Source organism: Sus scrofa, chromosome 6 (genome assembly GCF_054392235.1).
Source record: "Sus scrofa isolate SSC_HxYL_T2T_F1_AM1 chromosome 6, Sscrofa_HxYL_maternal_Yorkshire_Landrace_v2.0, whole genome shotgun sequence".
NCBI lineage: Eukaryota > Metazoa > Chordata > Mammalia > Artiodactyla > Suidae > Sus > Sus scrofa.
Genome location: NC_139388.1, coordinates 62,637,733 through 62,653,969, shown reverse-complemented (window position 1 = coordinate 62,653,969; position 16,237 = coordinate 62,637,733). Strand labels below are relative to the sequence as shown.

The following is a 16,237-nucleotide window of genomic DNA, read 5'->3' as shown; positions in this document are numbered from 1 at the left end:
GCCCCTCCCCTTTCCGAGCCCGAAACCCCGCCCTTTTGCGTGCCAGTGACTCTTGACCAAGAGTCCTGGTCCAGCAGCTGACTCCTGCTGCCTGCTCTTAGTCCAGGCTTCTTCTCTGCGCAGCCGGGAACCTACCCGGCGCTGCGCACCCGGCCCGACACGGCGCAGCCGAACCGGCCCCCCAAAGAGGCGGGGGTAGCGGAGGCGTGCTGGGCGGGGTAGGCGTGGCTGGACCCGCCGGGCCCGCGCGCTGGGACTGCTTGGCCGCCTCCTCCCCTGCTGGCGGCGTGGAGTCGCGGGCCCAGGTGAGCTGGGGTGTAGAGGCGCCCCGGAGACCGGGAGGGGTCTGGACAGTGCGTGGGTTCGCTGCGGATCGGTGGGTCGATGGGCTGCGGGGGCGGTGCCTGGAGCGCGGAGGAGCTCTGGAGTGGCGTAACCGCCTGTGGCTTTGCCTGGGCCCATCTGACACGCGCTTGGTGCACGCAGCCGGCGCGGGGTTGGGGCTAGGGAGCGGGGCGCGCTCTCGGGGCTTTAGATGAGAGAAGGAACCCAACCTCCGAAAGAGGTGGAGGCTGGAGGCCTGCCTCGAAGAAGGAAGGGCTGGAGGTCTGGAGAGCTGGGTTCTCACTGGGGGAGGGGGAATAAGAGAGGGACTCTGTTCCTGGATCCTCGAAGCTGGAGAGGAATGGAAGATTTGAATTTGTGGGTTCTCAAAGGAGAAGAGGACTGGGACCCCGGGTTCTCAAAAGAGAACTTCTGGGAGTGGCTTCCTTTATCCTGGGAGGAAGGACCTGGAGGTCGGGATTCCTGTGTTCTCAGGGAAGAGGAGCTGAGGATAGGACTCCGTGATCCTCTACAACTGGGAACCAGGGGAGCGGATTCCTGAATCCTCCAAGGGGGAGGGGCTGGGGGCCCAGACTCCGGGGTTCTCACTGTGAACCTCCGCCCCTCCCCCAGAACATGTCACCCGAAGAATGGACATATCTAGTGGTTCTTCTTATCTCCATCCCCATCGGCTTCCTCTTTAAGAAAGCTGGTGAGTCAGTTTCCCTCCCCAGTGGAAAATAAGGGGGGGGGGGCGACCTGAGTTGGGGGGGACCCCTGGAATGTTCCATGCTTATGCTGTGCCTTCTCCCTGCAGGACCCGGGCTGAAGAGATGGGGGGCAGCAGCTGTGGGCCTGGGGCTCACCTTGTTCACCTGTGGCCCCCACACTCTGCATTCTCTGATCACCATCCTGGGGACCTGGGCACTCATTCAGGCGCAGCCCTGGTGAGGATTTGGGGGTGGGCAGGAGAGGGAGAACCGAGGGGGGCCGAAGAAGCAACCTGTTTCCTCTTTGGGTCTTTCTCTGTTTTTGCTTCCATCTCTGAATGTCTCTTGTTCATCTCTAGATGCTCTGTGTCGTTTGTCAGGTCTGGTTTTCTTCCGCTCCTGCTTTTTTCTGGGTCTTGTCCCGGTGTGTGTGTCCCGGTCCTTTGCATCCATGTCATGGATTCAGGCGAGAGGACGATATTCATAGTGTGCTGGCCCTGCCACCCATCAGATTGGTGTCCTCTCTCCCTCTTCCCTCTCTCTGTTTCTCTCTCTCTCTCCTCCCGCCCCCTTTCCCTCTCTCCCTCTCTCTCCCTCCCTCCCAAAAAAAGGATGGACTGCTTGAAAGGGCTTCACCCTGAAGCCTCTCTTAACCCCCCCCCTCAATTCTCTTCTCCGTGGCTGCACATGTCTGTGTGGCTATTTCAGTCCTGCTCATTCCACCTCCCCACCCCCCCACCCCACCTTTTCTGTCTCTGAAGGTGGGGTGGTGGGGGAGGATCTGTAGCTGAAATCTAAGGGAGGCAGAAGCAAGATGCCCTAGCACCCAGCACAGCACGCCTCCTGCCTTTATCCAGCTCCTGCCACGCCCTGGCCCTGGCCTGGACCTTCTCCTATCTGCTGTTCTTCCGTGCCCTCAGCCTGCTGGGCCTGCCCACTCCCACGCCTTTCACCAATGCCGTGCAGCTGCTGCTGACACTGAAGGTCAGACTCCCCTTCACCCCTCCCTGTGTGCCAGGCGAACCACCCCAACTTTTACCTCCTTCTCCCAGCCACTCCAACGGGAGGCAGAGGAAGCGGGCGGGTGGCTCCCACACACTGCAGGGGTGGGGACGTCACCCCTCCGCCCTTCCTTGGGCTAAAGAAGTCCCCAAAGTTAGGTCCCGGTGGGTGCCATTTGGCGTGCGCCGTGTGCCAGAGGCTGAGCTGAGGGCACCTTTGTAGCCAGCCACATTGCAAAGGAGAAAAACCAGCTTTGGGGACATGGCACGTTGCTCGGGGCACCACATCTGGCTCCACATGACCCAGGAAGATGAGTGAAAACAGAGTCCTGGGCCCCCACCCCAGAACACAAGTCATGTGTCCCTCCTTTGCACTATGTATCAGTGACCCGAACAGTCCCTCTGACAGGTGTCGAGGCAGGTCCCCTGAGCATCAGCCCCTGTCCCCAGCGGGAGGGGTGCTGAGAAACAGGCAGAAGTTGGGTATCCCAGAGACAAGGTGGTGGAAGAGCCTTTCGGGTGCGGAAGGGAGCAGGCTGAGTCCCATCAGCCGCGTGCCACCCACGTGGGCTGTTCACCCCACAGGGAGAGGAGCACAGGCGGCTCTGGCCAAACCACGCAGAGCCTTGCTGGCCAAGATGTGGCGTGGGGACTTCTTCCTGCAGGAGCCCAGGATCCTCCGCAGGAGGTGTTTGGGGTTTGTGGCCAGAAGAGGTGATGGGATCAGATTTACATGCTCAAAAAGACATGCTCCAGATGTTGAGAGAGTTAAAACAGAAACGGCAAGACGGATGTCACCGGGTCCTTTGTCCAAGTCCAGCTGCTGAACAGCGGCGGCTCCATGCAGGCCTGTGGGCAGGTCCCTCGGGCCCCCATGGGAAGCACAGCCTTTAGGGGAAATTGAGGACTTAGTATTTACCATGAGAAAGGCAGGATGAGGAGGAGTCCTGGGCCCGAGGGGACAAGAGGAGGGGCAGGTCGTGGAAGCCAGAAGGGCTTGAGCCACCCAGTTTGAGAGCCGCTAAAGGTGACCTCACAAAGAAATAAAAACCTGGGCCTCCCTCCTGCCTTCCTCCCTCTCTGCCTGGGGCTCTTTGTCGATGGAACCCAAGAGAAAACTAGAAGACACAGACCTGCAGGTGTCGGGCCGGCCTCGGGTGTGCACGGAGAAGGCTAGAGAGCCGATCTGGAGGACAGGCCGAGCTTACTCAGCCCTGGGCTGGAGGTAAAGCCAAAGGGACAGAGTCCAGAGAATCCAGGGATCAGATCTGGGGAGCAAGGAAGGTTTCCCATCCTAAGCGATTGATTGGATGGGGCCATCGGCTGAGGGGAGAGACCAGAAGAGCCCCCCCCTATGGGGCATAGCTAATACCGTCTTCCACTTTGCCTATGTTAAATTCGAGGTGCCCGGTAGACAACCAAGTGTGAATGACAAGAGGCAGCTTGGGAGTTCCCGTCGTAGCTCATTGGTTAACGAATCCGACTAGGAACCATGAGGTTGCCAGTTCGATCCCTGGCCTCGCTCAGTGGGTTAAGGGTCCGGCGTTGCTGTGAGCTGTGGTGTAGGTTGCAGACAGCTCGGATCCCAAGTTGCTGTGGCTGTGGTGTAGACCAGCGGCTACAGCTCCCATTACCCCTAACCTGGGAACCTCCACATGCTGCAGGGTGCAGCCCTGAAAAGACAGAACGACCAAAAAAAAAAAAACAAAAACAAAAGAAAAGAAAGAAAGAGGCAGCTTGCTGAATGGGCTTGGGGCTTGGAGAAGTCCTGCCCAGGGGAGGTTATCTAAGGCTGTGGACTGCAGAAGATCCCAGAGGAAAAAGATGGGGGCCCAGGAGTGTGCCCGGCCAAGGCCACCAAGAAGCCCTTATGACTAGAGTCTCAGAGCTGCCCGTGGAGTAGCACCTCTGCGCCCAGATCCCCAGAACTGCAGCCCCGAGCTGCCCAGAGGGATGGTGAAAGGGAGGCAGGTGTGAGGAGGCCCGGCTCTGACCTGTCCCCACCCCACGCCCCTTCCCCGCAGCTGGTGAGCCTGGCCAGTGAAGTCCAGGACCTGCACATGGCCCAGAGGAAGGAAATGGCCTCGGGCTTCGTCAAGGGGCCCAGCCTGGGGCTGCTGCCGGAAGTCCCCTCACTGATGGAGACCCTCAGCTACAGCTACTGCTACGTGGGGATCATGACCGGTGAGTGTGCCCGCCCCCAGGCCCGCGTCTCCCCATCGCCCAGCCCCTGTCTCCTTTCTCTGCCCCGAGTCTGGTGCCTGCTCCCTTCCAGCATCTGAGGGTGAGCCCTCTTCCGCTGGCCCCGGGGCTCCTGCGGAGTAGAGACAGACCCTTCCCAGCTTAAATGATTCCTTGTCACTTACTGGGAGCAAACATGAGATAGAGAAGAAAGATCTAGGTAACCCGAACGTTTCTGCTGCCTGGGCAATCAATTTTTTTTTTTTTTTTTTTTTTTTTTGTCTTTTTGTCTTTTGTTGTTGTTGTTGCTATTTCTTGGGCCGCTCCCGCGGCATATGGAGGTTCCCAGGCTAGGGGTTGAATCGGAGCTGTAGCTGCCAGCCTACGCCAGAGCCACAGCAACGCAGGATCCGAGCCGCGTCTGCAACCTACACCACAGCTCACGGCAACGCTGGATCATTAACGCACTGAGCAAGGGCAGGGACCGAACCTGCAACCTCATGGTTCCTAGTCGGATTCGTTAACCACTGCGCCACGACGGGAACTCCTGGGCAATCAATATTTACAGTTTACAATCCCCCCCCCCTTTTTTTGGCTCCCCCTCCCCTTTGTCCAAGGCCTGCGGAAGTTCCTGGGCCAGGGACTGCACCTGCACCACAGCAGTGACAGCGCCAGATCCTTAACCGCTAGGCTACCAGGGAACTCCACAATCGCATTTTAGTTTCAGAAAATATTTTTCGTTATTCTTGACCTCATAGAAAGCTTTCTTTTTTGTCTTTTTTTTGGGGGGAGTGCACCCACAGAATATGGGGGTTTGCAGGCTAGGGGTTGAATTAGCACTGTAGCTGCTGGCCTATGCCACAGCCCCAGCAGCCTCGTCTGCAACCTACACCACAGCTCATGGCAATGCAGGATCCTTAACCCACTGAGCAAGGCCAGGGATCAAACCCGCATCCTCGTGGATCCTAGTCAGGTTCCGTAATCGCTGAGCCACGACAGTAACTCCAAGCATTTCTTTTTTATAACTTTATTGAGCTATGACTGATGTACTCACCCACTCATAACCACATCCAGTTTGTTAGGTTTTATATATTCATAGAGTTGTGCCATCGTCACCACCATGTAACCCACTGAGCGAGGCCAGGGATCAAACCCCCAACCTCATGGTTCCTAGTCGGATTTGTTAACCACTGAGCCATGACAGGAACTCCCAAGTAATAGACGTTCTATACCTACAGATTTTCCCATCTTAAATATTTGTAAATGGAATCACACAGTGTGAGGTCTTTTGTGACGTGTAACACCTGCCACATCTGTTAATCTCCTCTGCTCCCTTCCTACGCCAGGGCAGAAATTTGATCTAAAGTGCTCCAGCAGGGAGTTCCCATCATATCTGAGCAGAAACAAATCCCGCTAGTGTCCATGAAGATACAGGTTCGATCCTTGGCCCCGAGTTAAGGACCTGGCATTGCCGTGAGCTGTGGTGTAGGTTGTAGACACGGCTTGGATCCTGAGTTGCTGGGGCTGTGGTGTAGGCCAGCAGCTGTAGCTCTGATTCAACCCCAAGCCTGGGAACTTCCATATGCCATGGGGCAGCCCTAAAAAAGCAAAAAAAATAAAGTGCTGCAGCAGTCTCCTTTTTTCCACCCCTGGCGCTCTGCAGCCCCTCTCTGCTCCACAGCCAGAGGGGTCTTGTGAAAAGTCAAATGATAGTTCAGCACTTCCCTGGTGGAAGACCTACAGTGGTTTCCTAGCACTTAGAACAAAACCTCCCCTCCAAAAAAATTTTTTTTATAAAAACCAACATTTATTTGGGAGTTTCTGTTGTGGCTCAGCCGTAATGAACCCAATACCCATGAGGACCCAGGTTCGATCCCTGGCTTTGCTCAGTGGGTTAAGTATCCAGCATTGCCATGAGCTGTGGTGCAGGCCAGCAGCTGGCACTCCCATTGGTACCCAGCCTGGGAAATTACATATGCCACAAGGGCGGCCCTAAAAAGACCAAAAAAACACAAAAAACGTTGGAATTCCCTTGTGGCCTAGCAGCTAAAGACCGGCATTGTCACTGCTGTGGCCCAGGTTCCATCCTGGCTGGGGACTTCCACATGCTGCAGATGTGGCCAAAAACAAAGCACCCCCACTCCAAAAAACCCAAAACCCAGAGGCCTCCTCAGATCCCCCAAGGTCCAGCCCTGCCGCCCTCTCATTTGTTCTCACACCGCTCTCGTCCTCTCCAGAGGCACTGCTCCACCTCCTGGGACCCCTTTAGGCCAGGTCACCCCATCCCTCCAGGTCTGGTCTGTGTCTCCGTTTGTCTCAGAGTCTTAATAACCCTCATTCTCGGGCTCTGCATTCTTCTCCATAAGTGTCTGTCCCTCTTTCTTTTTTCTTTTTGACCGTGGCCTCCAGCAGCTTGATATGGAATCTCAGTTCCCAGAACGGGGATTGAACCTGGGCCACAGCAGCAGTGAAAGCACTGAGTCCTCACCACTAGGCTACCAGAGAACTCCCTCTCCTACTTTCTTTTTCTTTTTCCCCTTCTTTTCTTTTTCTTTTTTTTTTTTGTCTTTTTGTCTTTTCTAGGGCCGCTTCCCGCAGCATATGGAGGTTCCCAGGCTAGGGGTCGAATCGGAGCTGCACCTGCTGGCCTCCACCACAGCCACACAGAATCTGAGCCGCATGTGCAACCTACACCACTGCTCACGGCAATGCGGGATCCTTAACCCACAGGGCAAGACCAGGGATCGAACCTGCAACCTCATGGTTTCTAGTCGGATTCGCTTCTGCAGCGCCATGATGGGAACTCCTTCTCTTTCTTTCTTGATGAGTCCTTTGTCCTCCCCTTTCTCTGGTTCCCTGTCCCCATCTCTCTAGGTCTCCTGTCCCCACCTCTCTCTGCTTCTCCCTCTCTCGTCTCTTCCTTCTCTCTCCTGGGTCCCCTCAGCTCCCGAATCTGGCCCGTGGCCCCCTCGCTCCCCCGTCTGGTCCCCCATTTCCCGCCCCCCCGGCCCCCGGACTCGAGCTCTGACCCGCCGCCCTCCCTCCCGCCACAGGCCCGTTCTTCCGCTACCGCACGTACCTGGACTGGCTGGAGCAGCCCTTCCCGGGGGCCGTGCCCAGCCTGCGGCCCCTGCTGCGCCGAGCCTGGCCGGCGCCGCTCTTCGGCCTGCTCTTCCTGCTGTCCTCCCACATCTTCCCGCTGGAGGCCGTGCGCGAGGACGCCTTCTACGCCCGCCCGCTGCCCGCCCGCCTCTTCTACATGATCCCGGTCTTCTTCGCCTTCCGCATGCGCTTCTACGTGGCCTGGATTGCGGCCGAGTGCGGCTGCATTGCCGCTGGCTTCGGGGCCTACCCCGTGGCCGCCAAAGCCCGGGCCGGGGGCGGCCCCACCCTCCAATGCCCACCCCCTAGCAGGTCAGGCGGCGGGAGGGAGGTCTCCCAAGACCCGGCAGGCCCCATCACCGCCACGGGCTGGCCCTGCCCCTAGCAGGAAGGATAGGGGGAGCGGGGGAGGCGGGGGGGGGGACAGGCCCCCCACCTGCTGTCAGCAGAGTGCCATCCTCCGCCACCACGCCTTCCCCCCTCCTAGGGAAACAGTAGTCCTGATACCTAGGGTTTGCCCCATCTTTCTAGTGCTTGTCACCCCTGGGGATGGCGAATCGCTCTCTGTTGCTAGAAGGAAGGCTTATAGCAACCACCTGCTGTCCCTCTGGTGCCATGGAAGTGTCACCCCAGTAACCCAGTTGTTCCTGGTTCCTCGGGATTCCCTCCTTGGGCAGTGATGAGTAGCCCTTTGTTGCTAGGGAAACCGTTCCCTGGCAACAGGGCTGCCCTTTCCTGCCAGCAGGCTGCTCTTTGTTGCCACCCAACCAGGCCCGCCTGAAGGGCCCCTTCCTTGCTCGAAGCCAGCATGGCTCTTCCCATGAAATGTCATCGCATAACCACCCGCTCTCGTCCTCTGTTTCTAAGGAAATGGCATCCTTGACAGTGCTGTCCTTTAGCAGAGGGGACCCCGTTCCTAGCAACCATAGGCTGCCTTCCTGCTGTTGCCCAGAAAACGTCCTGGTAACTGTGCATTGCCGTGTTGCCGGTGAAGCTCCCTACCCCGACCCCACCCACCCCCAGCTCCTTTATCGCTCGCTAAAACACACACGCTAGTACCGTGGTCTCCCTTGTTGCTAAGGGTATATTACTCCTGTGTTGCTAGGGAAATGGCGCCCCTAGCAACCAGGAATGGACTCTCCCTCTGTTCCCAGCAACCATGGCCTACTCTCTGACTGGGGCTAGGAAAGCAGCCCTTTGATGTAAATTATGAACTACTTCTTGCTAGGGTTGGCCCATCCCCTAGTAGTCTCGAACTGCCATTCCATTGTGGGGGACGTGGCACCCCCCTGTAAATTTCTTGCCACTGCCATAGTAACTGTAGACAACTGGAGAGTCTCTAGAGGGAGTCCCCCAGAAGACGTCAAGCAGGAATTGAAGGCACTTCTAAACCTTCTGGCCCCTCCCGTCCGTTATCAGAAGCTGTCAATGGTTCAGATGAGCCAAGGATATCCCCCACTGCTGGGAGTGTTGGCACCAGTGACCCAGGAACCACTGTCTTGCTGAAGATGACACTCGGAGGGCAATTACAGGGACCAAGAGCCAGGAGAGGCCTTTTCGGAAGCTTTTCTAAACATCCTGGGCCTTGTTGCTAAGGAATGCCCTCTCCCTAGCAACAGAGATCATCCCGGTGTCAGGGTGGCCCAGAACGTTTCCCTAGCAACCACGGGCCACCTCACTGTTACGGATGCTACTTCCCTAACAACCGAAGCTTCCAGCAACTTAGAAAGGACTCCTTGGAGGCTTCTCTGAATTTGCTGAGCACGGTTGCTAAGGAACCGCCATTCTGTAGCATCCGAGACCGAGACTGTTGGCGGGTCAGATTGCTAAGGACTCATAGCTTAGCAACTGTAGCCCTTCCACACTTTTCCTGGCTGTTGCTGGCCCCCTTACCAACAGAAGGAGAACTCTGTTGTGGAGGAACTGTGCACCTTCCTACCCCAAATGCTCCCTCTGGGCTACCTTCCCCTATTGCCCTAGCAAATGCGGCAGCCAGAGAAGGCTGGTGACCAGCCAGGATCTTCTCCTTAGCATCCGGGGCTGGGACAGTAGCCAGCGTTGGGAGGGGGTCTGGCTGAGCTGCATGTCTGTCCCCCACCCTCATCCTCCACTCCCCCAGTCCGGAGAAGGCGGCTTCCCTGGAGTACGACTATGAGACCGTCCGCAACATCGATTGCTACGGCACAGACTTCTGCGTGCGCGTGCGGGATGGCATGCGGTACTGGAATATGACGGTGCAGTGGTGGCTGGCACAGTACATCTACAAGAGCGCGCCTACCCGCTCCTACGTCCTCAGGTGAGCCCGCCCGTCTCAGAGGACACACGGAACTCCATCTCCCAGGTGCCCCTGGGGCTGCCTGTGGCCTCCGCACTCTCCCCCACGCCCCTGCCGAGGATCATGGGAGTTGTAGTTTCTTGATCCTGTTGACCTGGCTCTGATTTTCACTGCTCCAAGGTAAATTGTTCCTCTACTCTGGGCCTCCGTTTCTACCTCTGCAAAGTCAGCCTCATTCCAGAGAAGTAGTGTACTGAATCCTGTGGACTCAATAGCTAAACTTTTAAGAATCTTGACCCTGTTGATTGATAAGAAACCTTTTTTGGAGCGGAGTTCCTGGGCCAGGGATCTGCACTGGATTCTTTAACCCATTGTGCTTGCCAGAAATCAAACCTGCGTACTGGTGCTGCAGAGACACCACCAATCCCCTTGCGCCATAGCTTTCTTCTTGGTTGTTTGTTTCAAAAATTTCTGGAGTTCCCGTCATGGCTCAGCGTTAACGAATCCGACTAGGAACCATGAGGTTTTGGGCTCGATCCCTGGCCTCACTCAGTGGGTTAAGAATCCGGTGTTGCCGTGAGCTGTGGTGTATGTCACAGACGCGGCTCGGATCCCGAGGTGCTGTGGCCCTGGTGTAGGCCGGCGGCTACAGCTCCGATTGGACCCCTAGCCTGGGAGCCTCCATATGCCTCGGGAGCGGCCCTAGAAAAGGCAAAAAAAAGAAAAGAAAAAAGTCCTGCATATACATATATATTTTTAATCGGAGTATAGTTGATTTACAATGTTGTGTTAGTTTCAGGCAGTGCAAAGTGATTCAGAGAGGTTATAGAAAACATTGAGTATAGTTCCCTGTGCTGTACAGTAGGTCCCTGTTGATTTTATGTATATACATATCTTTCTTTTTGGTCTTTTTTTTTTTTTTTTTTTTAGGGCCGCACCCACAGCATATGTAGGTTCCCAGGCTAGGGGTCGAATTGGAGCTGTAGCCTACACCACACTCACAGCAACACCAGGTCTGAGCTGCGTCTGTGACCCACACCACAGCTCATGGCAACGCTAGATCCTTAACCCGCTGAGCGAGGCCAGGGATCAAAGCTGCATCCTCAGGGATGCCAGTCAGATTTGCTTCTGCTGAGCCACGACAGGAGCTCCAGTTATATGTTTTAAATTCAGTAGTGTATGTTAATCCTAAGCTCCTGATTTATCCTTCCCCCACCCCAGGTTCCTCCTCTTAAAGGGGACTGATGCTCTTACCTGTTTCATAGGTTGATGTGAGGAGTAAGTGAGATAAAGTGTGAAATGCACTTAATGTGAGGCCTGACTGTCTTTTATTAAGCTTTACTCATCTGAAATTTCTTTTTTTTTTTTTTTGGTCTTTTTAGGGCTGCACCCGAGGCACATGGAGGTTCCCAATCTAGGAGTCGAATCCGAGCCACAGCTGTCAGCCTACACCGCAGCCACAGCATCGCTGGATCCTTAACCCACTGAGCGAGGCCAGGGATCGAACCTGCGTCCTCACGGATACTAGTCAGATTCGTTTCCATTGAGCCACGAGGGAACCTCCCATCTGATATTTCTTGAATAGAGACTTTCTGCCACCTTTATCTTTACAACCTTAGGAAGTAAGAGCTCTTATCCTCCCCGTTTTAAAGATGCAGAGACCCAGGCTCAGAGAGGTGGGGCAACCTGCCCATGTCACTCAGCCTTCCCCACGCCACCAGATGAGGTCAGGAGACACCATGACATGGTTTCAGAATGAAGCAGTTATAATGGCATCTCTGGATCTAGATTTACCTGAGTGCGTGATCCAATTTATGATGTAAAAATCTGCTCTGGCCTTGTGTGGGGAATGGAATTGGGGGGGGGAGCAGGAGGTAAAGCCGGGGCCTGGCCCAGTGGGCTGTGGGGGTGGTCGTAGAGCAGGGAGCTGTGGCCTAGAGGAGGATGCATTTGAGAGGTGGAGTCAGGGTTCCGCCCCACTTGGATGCAGGGCCTGAGAGAGAGGAAGTGGAGCCTGCTGCCAAGGTGAGGGCTGTGAGCAGCGGAGGGCATGGAAGGGCCATTTCCTGAGAAGGGTTACACTGACCAGGAGGAAGTTGCAGAAGTGGGTACAATGAGGAAGTTAGACTTGGGGTTGGTCTCACTGACTTTGAGATGACTGTGAGATTTCCAGCTGAGGTTATTGGCGAGGCAGTTAGTTATGTGATTCTGGTGCCTCAGGGAAGGGCTGGGGTAAGAAGAGGACTCTGGGAGTTCCCTTCCTGGCTCAGTGGTTGAGGAACCCGATTAGGAACCCTGAGGATGTGGGTTTGATCCCTGGCCTCGCTCAGTGGGTTAAGGATCTGGTGTTGCCATGAGCTGTGGTGTAGGTCACAGATGTGGCTTCCATCCTGTGTTGCTGTGGCTGTGGTGTAAGCTGGCAGCTGTAGTTCCCATTGGACCCCTAGCCTGGGAACCTACATATGCCGCAGGTGCGGCCCTTAAACAAACAACCAAAAAAAAAAAGTGGATTCTTGGAGTTCCCGCTGTGGTGAAACAGGATTGGGGGCATCTCTGGAGCACTGGGACGCAGGTTCGATCCTGGTCTGGCACAGTGGGTTAAGGATCCAGTATTGCCTCAGCTGCAGCATAGGTAACAGCCACAGCTCAGATCTGATCCCTGTCTTGGGAACTCCATATGCCTCAGGGTGGCCAAAAAAAAAAAAAAAAAGCAGACACTTAAGCATAAGCAGATACAGATGATACTTAAAGCTCTGAGGCTGAGCGTCAAATCAAATCAGAGTGCTCTCCTGTTTAGCCCAGGGATTTCCAGTGGGGGGGGGCAATTGGGCTACACCCCCAGCGGGCCTGTGACCATATCTGGAGACCCTTTTGTCATGATGGGGAGGCTGGGGAGGCGCTACTGGGTCTAGTGGGTGGGACCAACACCCTGCAATGCACAAGACAGCACACCCAGCAAGCTCTGCAAAGGATGATCCAGCCCCAGGTAGTGTCAGGATTGGGAAACCCTGGTGTAGACCAGGGACAAGGAGCAGGAGCCAGCCCAGCAGATAGCAGGACAGTCAGCCAAGTGTTTGTTCCCAGAAGGAAGCCAAGAGAACCAAGCGTTTCAAGGAGGAAGGAAGGAGAGGCTGCATCTACCTGTGCCAGGAGCTTTGGGGCGAGGAGAGCAGAAAGACCCATGGCTTGGGTGTGATGGGAGGGAGGGCTGATGCAAGAGCCAGATTGGAATGGGTCACAGAGGGAGCAGAAGGTGGAGCATCGGAGTTCCCTGGTAGCCTAGTGGTTAAGGCTCTGGTGTGGTCACTGCTGTGATGCAAGGTTTGAGCTCTGGCGGAACTTCTGCGTGCTTATGGCTGAGGCCAAAAAAAAAAAGCAGGGGGAGCATAGACAATTCTTGCAGGAGCGTTCATTGCATGGGGGGGGGGGTGAGGGAGGGCAGCAAAATGGGGAGAGAAGCGTAGGATGGAAGGAAGCAGGTCAGATGGGGGAAGGGCACCCAGCTCAGTTGTGCACGCGTGGAGTTAGAGATGCAGGGGAGGCTCCGACGACAAGGGTCCTGCTGTAAGTTCTTTAAATTGTGCCCAACCCAGAGCGTTCCCTCCCCACCATAGGTAGAAAAGAAAGAAAATCGCCGTGATTCAATAAGCGTTAAACTAGATTTCAAGGTACCACTCAAATCACCCACAGCTGAGACTACAAAGATAGAAAGAAACTTCCCACTTGTATCATCCATCATAATTACAGGCCTTTACGGAGCGTGTTGTCAAGAGACACCAAAGTGTGGAGTTCCCACTGTGGCTCAGCAGGTTAGGAACCCAGCTAGTATCCATGAGGATGCAGGTTCGATCCCTGGCCTCCCTCGGTGGGTTAAGGATCCGGCATTGCCGTGAGCTGTGGAGTAGGTTGCAGGTGTGGCTTAGATCTGGCGTTGCTGCGGCTGTGGTATAGGCCAGCAGATTCGACTCTGATTCAACCCCTAGCCTGGGAACCTCCATATGCCGCGGCTGCAGCCCCGCAAAGACAGAGACACCAGAACTTGTCCTCAGGTTCAAGGCCAAGCCCAGCACTCTGCCTGCCTTCTTGTTCATCCCAAGCTCATCTGGTAATCGGGGTAGCCACCTGTGCTGGTTAAGTGTTTTTATCTGAAGGAAGTTGTATCTGATACAACAACTATCTCTAGCAGGAGCAGGTGTTTATGACTCAGAGCCGACTCCCAGGAAGAACCCCCATAGCCTCAGGGAGACGAGCCCTATCGTCCTGCACTTCCTAGACTTTTCAAAGAGATGGCTCCGAGGCCCAGGAAAAGCATCTCCTAGCTTGTAAAGCTTTCTCGAGGCCTGTTTCCCCTCTTCAGAGATTGACATCTGACAAAGGAGAGATGTTCAGATACTAGCTTTCTCAAGAAGAGAGAAGGAGGAGTTCCCGTTGTGGCTTAGTGGTAAAGAACCTGACTAGCATCCATCAACCCGTGATGGATGTGGGTTCAATCCCTGGCCTCACTCCGTGGGTTAAGGATCTGGCATTGCCGTGAGCTATGACGTGGGCCAGAGGCTACAGCTCCAATTTGACCCCTAGCCTGGGGGCTTCCATGTGCCTTGAGTGCAGCCCTAAAGAGACCGAAAAAGAAAAAAAAGCGCGAGAGAGGAGGAGAAGCTCTCCCCTGTTAGCAGCAGGAAACATTCAACCTTTTTATGGACCTTCTGCCCAGCAGGACAGATGGTCGGCATTACTCTGCCTGTCATTAGGGGTTTTGTTGTGTTGTGTTGTGTTGTGTTTTTGGCTGAGCCTGTGGCGTGTGAACGTTCCCTGGCCAGGGATGGAATCCGCGCCACAGCTGTAACCAGAGCCAGGGCAGTAACAACACCGGATCCTTAGCCTTCTGAGCCAGAGAGGATTATTCGTTAGGTCATTTTTGTACTTTAAGCACCCTGGGTGCCAGAGAGAAAATCAGATACCCCTGGGTGGGAACTCACGCCGCAGTCCTTGGCAAAACCTGCTGTGAGTTCTGTGTTCTCAGTGGAAATGGAGGTCAGAGTCTGAATTTGCTGGGTGTTCAAGGGATAGCACTTTGGAATGTCCATAAGGACAAGGGACCGTGGCTGCAGATTTCTGAGCCCTCGTGGATCAGGAATTTTACTCCTGGACCCCAAAGAGGGAGTGGCTGGGGATTTAATTCCTGGGTCCTGAGGGAAAAGAGTGTTGGGAGGGGGTTTCTGAGAAGAGATAGAGACCCCTGGGTCTCAGGGAGGAGGGGCTGGGGGCGGGACCCCTGGGTCTCAGGGAGGAGGGGCTGGGGGCGGGACCCCTGGGTCTCAGGGAGGAGGGGCTGGGGGCGGGACCCCTGGGTCTCAGGGAGGAGGGGCTGGGGGCGGGACCCCTGGGTCTCAGGGAGGAGGGGCTGGGGGCGGGACCCCTGGGTCTCAGGGAGGAGGGGCTGGGGGCGGGACCCCTGGGTCTCAGGGAGGAGGGCGGGGAGCCTGGTCTGGGTCCTGATTCCTTACCTGCGCCCCCCCCCCCCAGGAGCGCCTGGACCATGCTACTGAGCGCCTACTGGCATGGCCTGCACCCTGGCTACTACCTGAGCTTCCTGACCATCCCGCTGTGCCTGGCAGCTGAGGGCTGCTTGGAGTCGGCCCTGCGGGGGCGGCTCAGTCCCGGGGGCCAGAAGGCCTGGGACTGGGTGCACTGGTTCCTGAAGATGCGGGCCTACGACTACATGTGCATGGGCTTCGTGCTGCTCTCGCTGGGCGACACCCTCCGGTACTGGGCCTCCATCTACTTCTGCATCCACATCCTGGCCCTGGGGGCCCTGGGGCTGGGCCTGGCTTTGGGAGGGGGCAGCCCCAGCCGGCGGAAGGCGGCCACCCCCACCCCCAGCCTCGCCTCGGGAAAGCTTCGGGAGGAGTAGCTGTCACAACGCGCCCTCTGCCAGTGGGTGCAGCCTCCAAGCTCCTGCCTGGAAATTCTGTGAACTCCACGGCCGCCTCCTTTCCTGGAAAGGGCCCTTCATTTGCATCAGGGTCTGGCGAGGAGTCCCGCTTCCCCGGCTCCGGACCCTGCCTGTGCTGTGCCAAAGCCAGGCTGGGGGCTCGCCTGCTTCCTCAGCCTCCGCCCTGAGGCCCCCAGGAGGTCCGTTTTCCCCGTAAAGTCAAGAAAACATCCAGACAAGAATCTCTCTTCGTTCCTGCCCAGCTCCGGGTATCCAGAGAGCAGCACTTGTCCCCAGCGTGTTCTCTTGGGCAAATCACTTTTCTTTGGCTCCACCGGGTGAGGGTAGGGCGTTCAGGACAGGTTCGGGCTTGGGGGTCGGGGCCTTTCTGGTGGCTCTGGCTCTGCTTTTGGCTCATTCAAGGAAACGAAAGAGAAAGTCAGGCTCAGACATGCTCCATCCGAGCCACCTCAGGGTCCCAGCGCCCCCGTCACCCTCTTGTCATCCTTTGGCCTTGGACAGGCGCAGAATGTGTAAATCTCTCCCAATAAAAGTGTGGCACAAAGATTGCACGTGAGCGTGTCTGTGGGTGATCACCAAGGGGTTGGGGGCGGAGGGGCTTGGACCACAGAGTCCAGATGTGATGCGCCAGAGCACAGCTCCCGGCGCCACACGGGCACCTGCGGACTTCAGCTCCCAGGAGACCTTTCGG

General features: G+C 56.2%; 1 protein-coding gene across 6 annotated transcripts; it reads left to right on the top strand.

Moving 5' to 3' along the window:
- Positions 1–31: 31 nt before the first annotated feature.
- Positions 32–16,090, top strand: MBOAT7 (membrane bound O-acyltransferase domain containing 7). 6 transcript variants are annotated; one of them, XM_003127417.6, is made up of 8 exons: positions 32–305; positions 958–1,036; positions 1,142–1,271; positions 1,892–2,018; positions 4,060–4,219; positions 7,270–7,630; positions 9,438–9,614; positions 15,117–16,090. In XM_003127417.6, the coding sequence occupies exons 2-8, from the start codon at positions 961–963 to the stop codon at positions 15,502–15,504; spliced, it is 1,419 nt and encodes a 472-aa protein (XP_003127465.1). In that variant the 5' UTR covers positions 32–305; positions 958–960; the 3' UTR covers positions 15,505–16,090. The 6 variants fall into 6 exon arrangements, with proteins under 6 accessions (XP_003127465.1, XP_084818149.1, XP_084818147.1 ...); XM_084962023.1 differs by having other exon boundaries at positions 1,892–3,260; XM_084962021.1 differs by having other exon boundaries at positions 820–1,036.
- The last annotated feature ends 147 nt before the right edge of the window (positions 16,091–16,237 follow it).